The sequence below is a fragment of the Carettochelys insculpta genome, chromosome 2, assembly GCF_033958435.1.
Source record: "Carettochelys insculpta isolate YL-2023 chromosome 2, ASM3395843v1, whole genome shotgun sequence".
NCBI classification, from domain to species: Eukaryota; Metazoa; Chordata; order Testudines; family Carettochelyidae; genus Carettochelys; species Carettochelys insculpta.
The window spans coordinates 119,264,264-119,276,367 of NC_134138.1; the positions used below are offsets into that span (position 1 = coordinate 119,264,264).

The 12,104-nt window shown below is 41.6% G+C and overlaps 1 protein-coding gene across 5 annotated transcripts in view; it reads right to left on the minus strand.

The window, feature by feature from the left end:
- Window positions 1–12,104, minus strand: part of KDM1B (lysine demethylase 1B) — a 40,304-nt gene that overhangs the window by 6,756 nt on the left and 21,444 nt on the right. For 4 of the 5 annotated variants that reach the window (XM_074987593.1, XM_074987594.1, XM_074987596.1 and 1 more), the window contains 8 exons: window positions 11,614–11,751; window positions 10,094–10,265; window positions 8,439–8,566; window positions 6,291–6,422; window positions 4,790–4,864; window positions 4,175–4,291; window positions 3,234–3,359; window positions 746–868 (listed from right to left, as the gene is read on the minus strand). In XM_074987593.1, coding sequence (XP_074843694.1) covers window positions 746–868; window positions 3,234–3,359; window positions 4,175–4,291; window positions 4,790–4,864; window positions 6,291–6,422; window positions 8,439–8,566; window positions 10,094–10,265; window positions 11,614–11,751 — 1,011 coding nt within the window. Of the gene's footprint in view, window positions 1–745; window positions 869–3,233; window positions 3,360–4,174; window positions 4,292–4,789; window positions 4,865–6,290; window positions 6,423–8,438; window positions 8,567–10,093; window positions 10,266–11,613; window positions 11,752–12,104 lie in introns of those variants that run through there. The other variant, XM_074987597.1, reaches the window with a different exon arrangement.

Here is a 12,104-nt window from a genome sequence, read left to right on the forward strand (position 1 = left end):
CAGTAAATCTAGAGGCCAGAATAGCCACTAAGTCTGCCTTAGCATCCAGCTGCTAAAAATCAGAACTGCTCTAGAATATTGTGAGAGAAGCGCTCAGCCTCCAGGGTTGGGTGCAAAGAATATTGCCCAGTAACTATCTCAGGCTTGCCCAGAATTGGCAATGCTTATCATAAACTTTGACCTTAGTTATTATCTTATAGGTCACTTGACAAGCAAAAAAGAGGGGGAAGAGGACTTGTATACAAAAAGCATAAAAAGAAAGTTTGTCTGTTTCTGGGGGGCATAGAAAGAAACAAGGTTTTTATCCTGTTCGATTTTCACATTAGAAAGCCAAGTTTCGTCTAGTCTATTTATGTAAAGAAGGTGAACTAGTGGGATGACATCTCAAATATCAAGGAAGTTACACTGGATTAACAGATAACTGGATTTACTCAGACTACTTAAACTTTAGTTTTTGTTTGTATCTCTAATTAAACAAATGAAAAAAACTGTAAACCAAACAGCAGTTTAACACCCCTGTTTCTTCAATTCAGCCCAAAATAGCTCCCAATTCCTATTTCTGGTATTTCTCAGACAAAAGACAGAAAACTCATTCACACTTCAAACAAACAAAAAAAACAGAGGAAGAATGTTTCAGGCATTTTATCACAGATAAGTAGTGAATGGGCACACACTTTGTTTCTTTGTAGGTTTCCCCTTTCAATCTGTGGCAAATTAATTCTTGACAGAAACACATTTCTCTTACCTGCTCCTTAAACAGCGCTCGAAGTACAGTCATGCACAGTTGTAGTACTTGTTTGTCATCCAAATTCTTTATGGTTGTCACAGCATCTCCAGTAACTACTGACATTAGAACACTGTGTTTACCCTAAAATCAACACATTAACATTGCTATTTCAGAAATACTGGGAATGTCTAGAAGTTACTTAAATTACTATTGTCCCTCAGACTGTGTGTGATATGAGGTGGTTTTTGTTTTGTTTGTTTTGGGTTGGTTTGTTGTTGTACCAAGTCAGTTGTGATCCCTAAAAAGTTTCATTTTCTGCAGTTTTCATTCTCAGATACGAAAATGATGAGAAAGTCAGAGGACAATACAGAACATCATTAGGTAGAGTAAGTCCCTTTTTTTCAACTGTGCAGAATAAACAGGAACCCATATATTTGTCACTCTGAAGAATGCTTACAAGTCACATTTTTAATACCAGAGCTGATACCTTCAACACTAAAGCTCCACTCCTAACTTTGGAGAAGGAAACAAGAAGAGGCCGCACATGGCAGCTCACTGGAACAAATGATTATATTGATTTCACTGGATTTTGGCTCATGCATCAAGTGTTCTTCTGTAAATAATATGTGGTTCTGCATATCTCTGTTACCACAAAACTCAGCCATTATTTAGTGATGGCTACGGAATATCACAGAAGACTTCATCTTGCTTGTAATATATCATTTCTCCCACTCCCTTTTTATGGGATAATTAATCTATCATTACTAAGTGTGAGAAAAAAGTTTGGTACTTAAGAATCACATCAGATGATTCCATTTATTCTCAAGAGTCCCTGCCATCAGCACAATGAATCTTTCTGAAGGAGTAACCTCTCAAATACTGGCAGGTACCTCCTCTAAAGGTCAGCCAGAAACAGATGAAGATGCTAGTTATGGATCATTGTCTTCATAGGGTCTCCTTCTTGAAAAAGCCAGTAAGTTAGAGAAAGACTTTTATTCATTCAGAAGTAGTCTACTATATATTTTAGAAACTCTTGTCTACCTGTACATCCATGAGTCAATTAATTCAAGAATGCCTCCTAAACAGGAAGAGCTAGGAGCACCAAATTTGTTTTTTTCTTCTCATAACCTAAAGCAAGTTCAGGATTTGGTTGTGCCAGGACAACGGAACGTTCATGGAATGTGATTGTTTTCCATTACAATAGAAAGGGGGAGGTCTGCTAGCAGGGACAGTTCTGCCCCAGAATAACCCCGGCCGGGGGGTGGGCAGCAAGCATGAAGGAACAGTTGTACTGCAGAGCAACCATAGAGGCGGCTGGGGTCAGGGCTCTGCACAGTGCCAGCCATGGATAAGTGTCCACTTGCCCGCAGCTGGAGCCCAAATCCTCAGATCCAGCAGTGAACTCCGGGGCGGGGAAGCCCTGGGCAGCTGCAGCTCCTGTCCTGGGGAACAGCTGTTGGTCAGGCATCCCAACCTCCTCCTCTGGTGGTCCCCCAGAGAACAGCCACCAGCTGACCACTGCAGCCTCAGCCAGCCTTGGAGAGCAGGCTTGTTTAGCCAAAAGAAAAGCCTCCTTAAATGTAAGAGGTAGGACCACCAATTTGGTATGCAGCTTGGTTGTATCACAACTTAAAGCAAGGTCAGGATTTAGTTGTGCCAGGACAATGGGATGTGCCTGAAATGCAACTGTTTCTCAAAAAGGGAGAGGGAGGGCTCTGACAGCAGTGATAGTTATACTCTATAATGACAATGGGAAGTGCAGGGAGAGCTAACAGCAGGGCAGTCCCCCTTCCCCAGCACCCCAGTTATCCCCAGAGAGCCAACAAGATGGTCCTTATCACCCAGGGAGCCAGCAGCTGGGAAATGCAGTACCTGGTGTCTTGACCTGTACTAGGGAGCTGCCAGGTGGGAAGCACCTAATTCCCACAATCCCACCAACCCATGCTCTGAGCCCTCACAAGGACCTGAGCAACACCAGCTACATCTGCTAATGGTGGATAAAAAGGAAAGGTGCACTCAGATTGTAGAGAGTGAACATGCTGATAATCAGCAGGCTGGAGTTGGTATAAAAAGCCTAACTTCATAACTGACTTTACAGCCTTATTAGTGCTGTGGCTGAAATCAATTTGACTGACGGCGCCAGCTTACGGATCCAGTCTAAGAGCTTGATTCTCTATTCCCTTACCAGTTTACAATGATTACACTCAGTGCAGGAACAACAGAGAACCAAGAGTTATGTTTCTAAGACGATAACTGAATACCTCACCATTCATTACAGCAATCTACATTCAAATTCAACAGTCTTGGTTGTGGAACAACACTTCAACCAGCATATCTCACTCCAGGGCCTTTATCTGGTCCCAGCAGCCCAAATCTTTGTGCCGAAAAACAAGGACCACTCTGCAACCAATCTTGACAACTATCTCCTAATTACTACAGTTTCAAACTCAAATTTGTTAAGTCAATCAAAAATACTGACATTCCACCATATATGGCATATGGATACCTGGGGATCCATGTCATAGAACACACTGAAGAGCCCACGTTTGCTGGAACTAGGTGGAACATGGCCAAAAAAATCAGCCCCTTGAATTTTGCTGTCCCAAAATCGGTAAGGAAACTGCAGGGCAACCTAGAGAAAGAGAAGATTCAGCTGGAGAGAATTTCATATTACGAACTCTGCTTGCACCTCTGTATTTAAAATGTATCTTTCCCTCTCCCGTCAATCTTAGGCGCCCAAATACCTTACGTAGTAGTGGGGGGGAGCAGAGAACCCTCCCTGGGACAAATATATGGCTTTCACTGTCCCTTTAGGTGACTCTGGCCCTCCTTCCTTACAGACCTCCTTTGTAAGGGGCATGTTAATGAGGCACTGACAATGCATATTCAGTGCCTCATTAGTATAATGATGGCCAGTTGCCCTTTGAAAGTACTGCTTTCAAAACGCAGACTGGCTGTATAGACATGGGCACTTGAATTAAGTGCCACACTTCAAAATTCCCTTATTCCTGAAAGGGAAGGGCATGTGTAGACACAACCATAGAGGAACTGGAGAGGGTAGATTTCACCCCTCATGTCTGCTAGATGTAATGCTCTATTATACGCATTGTTCAAATGTAGGCACAAAGTTTAAAGACCAGCAGTGATTTCTGACACAATTTGTTTGAAAAGCTCTGATTAAATCAGAATACAAAAAAGAAAAAATGAATGTACAGCATTCAGGTATCATTTTGCTCTTCTTTGCTTTTTAAATGTGCATTGTGCAGGTTAAAATAAAATTAAGAAAGCCAATTCTGCAATATACCAGACCCAGACATCTCACAGCAGTTCTGGGCTTATAGCATGAAAGTGAATCCTGCTACAGGATGCAAGTCAAAATCATGATAAATGGCATGTACTAGCATCAATGCACCTTTCATATAACTGACAAGTAATTTTAATTCATACCTTCTCAATGACGCCTGCTCCCAAACTATTAATGGCTTTGATTTTTCTCTCTGGCAGTGGTGGATTAAACTGAATGGCATTTTTCTGAAGAAGGGCTAATGGCACGGTAACCAAAACCTTCAGGAAAAAATAAATAAGGAGTCACAATCACAACAATTGCAAAAGGTTTACAAAAGCAATTCAAACTAATCATGTATTGTAGGTAGCCACTGTTCTTGTACAATTCTCACAGGCCAGCATGATATTAGTGTCTACTGTGACTCCACATTACTGGCAGCCATGTGCACGCACATTCAGCAGAGAACAGACTCCTCAGTGAGTGGTTCTCAAGATGTGGTCAGTAGAGTGACTTACAACACAGTGCTGAATTATGCTAGTAAGAGTAATGTTCCTTGATAGTCAGGCCTGCTGGGCAGGGGGAGTAGGAGGAAGGCCAAAGAGAGCAACTGCTGTGAGCCCAGCGATTAATTTAGCATTCCAAACTCAAACATACCCTGCAATAAGTGGACACTACACCAAACATAGGCCACTGAACAATTAAGGGTAAAAATGTACATTTTTAAGCTCTATAAAATTTGATATAAATACAGACAAAACTTGAAGCATACTAGTTACCTTTTGTGCTGTCCACACCGTTCCATCTGCTGTAGTGACCTGGACTTCTTCCCCAGAATAGTCTATACTGTGTACCTGGTTTACAAAGTGAAAGTAATAGTCATGCTCCAAATTCTCTGAAACAATACAATCACCTACATATGGGGAGGTCAAATTACAACACAAGTCTACAAACTACTTCCTATGTTGACTCCCATATTTGATGCAGAAGGGCATGTTGCATCAGAAAAATTAACCACAGTGGAAAATGGGAACCTGAAACAAAAAGTTCACCATACAAATGAAGCAACTCATCATATGAGGAGGATAACGACGTTATCGACTCGTGGTGTCCAATATGCTTACCGCTCACCAGATGTGGCGAACTGGACACCACAGTGTGGCAAAATGCAGCTCCTTAGAGCTGCACATGTGGAGTGCCCTTTGCCACACTCCACTCATGTGACCCACCACTTGGTCAGACAAGTGCATGGCCACAGCCATGGCAGCTCCTTCTGCAACTCTGGCCCAGAGCCATGCGGCTCCTGCAGCACCGGCCCAACATGCCTGGTGCAGCACCAGTGACACAGCCTTGGCAATCCCAGCAATGGTGTGGCTCACACAGCCAGGCGGCTCTGGTGAGTCACTGACAGTTTGTGCGGGGGAAAGGGTGGAGGGGCCTGGCTCTGAGAGGAAGAGGGAGGGTATTTATTTTGAGCAGGGGGCTGTGGCGAGCCTTAAATTTCTTTTGGACATTGCTGTTATAGACAGTCTTCTCTCTGTCATCCCAGACTTCCAGAAATGGTAAAGATAGAAGTCAAGCAGTTTATCAAGTAAAAATAGGGAAGCTAAGGAGCCAGACAAAATGAAAAAAGGCAAAATATACGTTTTTAAAGTTGTTAGTTACGGAAGTGACATTTTCATAACCTCACAAAACGCAATGCTACATATTTGTAAATATGGTCATTAAGTTAGGCATAAATTTTAAACTATACCTCTACCATGCAGATATCCAGTTATATTTCCTGTATACCAGGGTTGCTATAAATAGCAAACTGGCTGACAAGTGAGATGAAATCTAAACTGAAATGATTCACAAATAATTAAAAAACAAGCTTCCTCTTCTTCCCTCACATCAGGTTACAGTTATCTCAAACCCAGATTTGCCTGCGGACTATGAAAAGATGCTTGTTTGACTCAAAGCTACTATACTCTCACTACTGAGGGATACGTTTGACAGGCTGTCAAGGAATGAGAGAAACCCAGGCGTAAGTATATAGTAGGCTGTGAGGTACCTCCCACACACACCCAATTCGGTCCTCTGCTTAGCCACTGGCTTGGCAAGAGAGAACCAGGCCAGCTGATTGGTTGCTGAGAGCCTCTTTTTCCCCATTTAAGATAGTCCAGGCATATCAAAAGCCTCTCTCTCTCCCCTTCCTCCTCACCCTGCCCAATTTCTTTGGCTGTAACTTAGAAGCTGTGTGTCTGATCAATCCCCTGAAACCACAGTTCTGTAACTCACAGGAAGTTTAAGGCGAATGTCAACCCCGTCAGCCAGTTTCTCTATTATGGTAGAATACCCTGGTGTTAAAAGGGTGTGATCTCCAGCAAATTGGGCAAAAAATTCATTGTGGTCCCATGAGCGTGCCGATACCTGTGGACAGAACATAGAAGGTTGTATTAACCACTCCTGAGACAACATGTAAGCTTTATAAAAGCCACATGTGTAGAGGAAGCCAAATTGGTTCCCTCCATACCAGGGGATTGGATGTTACCTGATGCTGCATGTCAATCAACAGACAGGCAGATCCTTTATCTAAATAAGGTTATACTATGCAAATTGTCTAATTAATTAAAATGGTGCGATCTGGAGACACTCTACTGAGAGCATCATTTGGCCAAGTGCAAGAAGAGCATTGTGAATAAAAGACTTGGTTACAGGCCTAAAACATTTTAGTTACTAGTAAAATGGGGTTTATGACTGAAACTAGAGCTTATAGCTACTTAATCTCTAAAATGATTAGACACTACACTACTATTATGCAAACAAGGGTTTTTAAGCATTAGCATCAGACTCCCCCAACCTCAACCCCACACCACCAACTACTGGGAAATGTTCTACTTTTGATAGAAAATATCGGACCTGTCCAAAGTTCTGCTACGTTTGTGGCTTTGCACCAGTCAGCCGGCCTGCCTCCAGCGTGACAGGCTAAATAGAATGTGAGTGCTTGATTCAAATAGCCACTCAGATCGGTATGAAAGATGTGTGAAATGGAAACCTTTGTCCAATGGGTTCTGCTTCTAAAGCTGGCAGATTGGGGTCACCACAAAATTAACATGCACGATTTCACGAAATTTAAAACAGGGTGAAAACCTGACTTCTTTGAAGTCAAAAGCAGAACTCCCACATATGCCTGAAAAATGCTAGGGATAAGGGAGAAGAGATTGGTATGAAATTGTTCTCAGCAAACTGCTCAGGAAGAAAGAGTAAAGGTATGTCCTCCGTAGGGTTTCTACTGGAAATGAAAGTATTCTAGTACTGAAATAATAAAAACACAATGTAGCAGCTGTGTTAATGATCATCATTTTTTACTATCACAATACAGAAGAACCTTGAGTTACAAACACCAGAGTTAACAACTGATCAGTCAAACACACACTTCATTTGGAACCAGCAACACACAATCAGGCAGCAGCAGAGACAAAACAGAACAAAACAAAACAAAACCCAAACACAGTACAGCACTGTGTTCAAAGACATCATTCCATGGGTGTGCTTGGGGTGGAGCACACAGGGAAAATTAAATTAACAGGTGCCAGCAGCCCAGCTGATCAACTCCTGCCACTCCCTCCCAGTGCCTCCTGCCAGCTGCAGAACGGCTGTTTGGCAGCATGCACTGGGCTCCAGGTTGGGGGAGGAGCATGGATGAAGCCTGCTTAGGGAAGAGAGGGGAGGGAAAGAGCAGGGAGGGGTCTGCAGGGGAGTCAGCACCTGTGACTGTGTTAAACTACTAAAAACGAAGGAAAGCAGCATTTTTTTCACAGTAAATTTCAAAGCTGTATTAACTCAATGTGCAGCTGTAAACTTTTGAAAAACCATTAACATTCTGTTCAGTTATGGAACATTTCAGGAGTTACGAACAACCTCCATTCCCGAGGTGTTTGTAATTCCCAAGATTCTACTGTACTCTCAAGTGCTACAGCTAACTTGTCCAATAATATTTCACACCAACTAGTACAGAACTAGAAAATTGGCTACTGCAGGCAAAATGATACATATAAATACATTAGTGAACTCACACGACATTGCCAGTACACCACTGTGAAATTCACATTCCTTTATCACCGCTTGCACTCATCTTTTGAATATGTGGCTCAAAAGCTACTTTTCAAAACCCAGTTTTCACTAGAACAGAGGGTTTATCTCACATTTTTTAGTGAGCACAGGCGTGCAAGGTTACAACTGGAGGTGAATTTCTTTGAGGGGGAAGTGATATCTTGGTTTTAGTGATGGGAACCAATGCACAGTCAAGTAACCCTAGAGGTCTGAGGTGGAGTAGGGAATGGAATCAGTTTCCTACATTCCAGGTTAGTGCTCTATACATTAGGATTAGCCTTTCCCTCTGTCCCTTTCTAAATTTCATCACACATTTATGAGCCATGCACCTACCTGATGGAGGTCACTGCCACAGGCATACTCTAAATTACTGAGGTGGAACTGCAGAACCTTTTCCTCCAGATCACTGAACTGGATACCTGACTCCTGAATAAAAGCTTTATAGATCTCCTGGATCTTCTCTGTACAGGAACAGATTTAAAATAAAAATGTAGAAATAGGTGATTGGAGTACTTTATTCTCTGAATCTCACTAGATTGCAAGTTAACAATGAATACTCATCCAAATTTATTTCTAATGCAGTGAAAAAGCTGTATAAAATATATGCAAATAAGCATCTCACATATGATCAGATGAAATCCTAATTTGATTAAATTTGTAGGATTAAAATAATTTGATTTCCAATAAAGATAAAGATATGTTTCCCTAGAAAGAACTGTCTTCAAAAAGAGAGTAGATATTACTGTCAACCTCAGGAAGAGAATATGGTGAAAAAGGAGCCATATGGGACAACCAAAGTATACTGTGGAGAAATTCATTGTTGAGCTACCCTCAGTAGACCATGCTGTGGTCGTGCACTCTAAATTACACTCTCTCCATGGCTAATTCATCCAAATATATATCTCCACACAACAACTTACGAATGCTACTCCAACTGCCACCTTTTGTAGAATCCTGTGTAATTTTCAGAAAATCAAAAAGATGTAAGAGACTTGGGCCCCATTCAAAGCTCACTGAAGCCAAAGGATTCTCTTAATTGTTTTCCAGTGGGCTTTGGGTCAGGCCCATACTCTGTGTATGCTAGTCATGGAAAAAGAGCAGAACTGTTTTCTGAAAATGTAATTAAAAAAAAATTACAGGTGTCCTGACCTTCCCTATCCAATGAAACCTGCTTCCGCCATTTGCAACAAAACAGCCATGGTTTGCCAGCGCCAACTGTTTTGGACTCACACTAATGGCTGTTTAACTTCAGTGTCAATAGTCTCAGAGAGGTAACTGTTAGTCTTTAGCCTCACAAAAAACAAGCAGTCCTGTAGCACCTTAAAGAACGACACCTTAATTTATTAGGCAATGAGATTTTGTGGGAAAGACACAAGAAGTGGATCTTATCCATGAAAGCTCATTACCTAAGAAATAATTTTGTTAGTTTTTGAAGTGCTACAGGACTGCTTGTTTTCAGTGCAGATGTTCAGGCTTGGGACAGAACCTGTATTCAAAGACCACAGGGTGTAGGAAGGTCCGTGGGATTGGCTGAATGTCTACACCACATTTAAAAAAGCCCCCTACCCTGAGTCCTATCAGCACAAGTCAGCTGGCACAGATTAGTCAGGGGTGTGTAACTACAGTGTAGACACACCCTTGGAGATAAACTAGTGGTAGTCCCAAAGCCAAGAACAGGTATATTAAAAACAACCATATGAAAACAACCGATCCAAGCTGCTATGTTATAATCAGCATATGGAAAAAATTACCCTTTAAATGAGATATTGCAAGGTATGCAAATCTAGGGTTTTAATCCTGACTCCCTGAATTCAGTGGCAAAACTCCAACCTGATTTCAATGAAGCTTAGAAATTTAAGGCCAACCGTACAAATATCCAGAATCGTCAAATTGAGTATAAAAGGCAAATTGGCATAAAAAAAAAATCTTATTCTGATAGTTTTGAACCCTGTCAACATCTCTGGCATCCAGGACAATTCCACTCTTACCTCCAAGAGGGACATCTTGATGTTGGGTCTTATCTTTTCTCCATTCAGAGACAACATCCAGGATGGCATTGAAATGAAAATCCATGCGCTTGTCTATAGTGGGGTCAGTTATCCTTCCACCTTCTTGGATCAAATCACATCTCTCTCCCAGTTTGTGCATTTTAATGCCAAGCTTCAAGACAGTTAAAAATGAGTAAGAATAAAATACACATGGGCCCTAAAGTTCTCAAACTTGATAAAATGTTATGCTTTACAAAGTGACCATTTCTACATCTATGGATTAGTACTACCAAAGGAGGTTATGAAAGTGCTGTTTTTCTATGGTGTTCAATTTGATGCCTAAGAGTTCTGAATAGCATTTAAGGAGAATCTGATGTCCTCACTCATTAAGTTGAGAATTTTCTCTATTACCTTGGTTAACTTAAGAGATGGACTAAAGATACTGTGGACAGAATATCAATGAGCTAGTTATGTCTTCACCTGCTTTCCTGAATTAAAGTGGACAATAATTTCATCTGAATTAGACACTGCAAGATCTTCAGTTAAAATTTTGCACTCTGAAAATACTTTGTCTTTTGCTTTTTTAATTGTTAAAAGCTGCCATGGTCCAAATTTCACTGTATTGAAAGAACCACCCAAGAGAATACATACATACATGGGGGGTTGGCAACCTCTGGCACATGTGCCACTCATGGCATGCAAGCAGATTTGAAGTGGCACACAGTGGGAGCTCAGCCCCGCCCCTCCTCCCCCCGTGCAGCAGGGAGGAGGTGAGAGCGCAGGGCTGGCTCTGAAGACCCCACCGCAGGGCCAGGCCTGTGGCACGGGGCCCCAGGTCGGCCCCCTAGCTCCCCCCTCCAGCCAGAGCATGGGGCCAGAATTGAGCCCACCTACCGCAATGGAGTGCAGGGTCGGAGCCAGGCATCCTTACCCTGTCGTAGCGCCCCACCCTACCCGCCAGAGCACTATTCACAAGAAGGATACACTGCCAGTTGTAAGTAGGACTATTAGTGAATTTAAAAAGTTTCACTGGCACTTGAGACGTACAGAGAGGTCAAAAGGTCAAAGCTGAGCATTCTGCCTTGTCAAGGTTGCAGACCCCTGACACGTATAATACTCTGATGTATTGTACCTGACATGTATAATAATATAATAAAAGGCAGTATTTGAAACCAAGTTCCTTAGAATTCATAAAAGGCTAACAGGGAAACAATTACAAACCACAATAAGAGCAATCTGACCATAAGGAACTCTATTATGGAAGAACATTTAGTTGACTAGCGGTTTGTTTTTTTTTAAGAGGATGGATGTTAAAAATGAAATATTTTAAAGAAATGTATTGTTTTAAGGTTAGTTGAGTCATTGTTCTGATGGTAAGAGGCTGACCCACCTAATTCCTGGAAGGAAAATACTTTTATATTTAGAAACGTTAACTCACGTGGACTAAACCATGGCACTCACACAGCTACACATGCCTACCACTGACAATCACACATAACCATTGCAGGGAAGGAACCCACTTGCTCACACATTAGTGCTATTGGGTTGTTGATGCAGCCATTGACTATCTGTGCTCCTTTTCCTACAGTGACTCCTTTGAAAGTCTTATCGTCCCACACGCGCCCACCAATCCGGTCTTTTGCTTCTAGCACAATGACCTGTAACACAAACACAGCTTAGGCTATTGTCAGAGAAGCTATTTTAAAAACACTTATCTAGGCTCCATGATAAAGACAAAATTAAGTGCTTCGTTATGTTATTGAGCTTAATGCTTTAGTTTACTGAAAATGAACACTAACAGACCTTCCATTCACATTATTCAAATTGTCATTTAAAGTTTATCTTCAAGGGATACATACACACTCACACAATTATGAAACAAACTTAGTTAAACTTTAACCAAAACTACTGCCTTAATAAAACTAAGCTTGAGCATATAATTATTTCCCTTTTTGTACATCCATAAGGTGAAAAATCTTCCCATTTTTCAGGTTTAGAGAAAGGTTGTCCA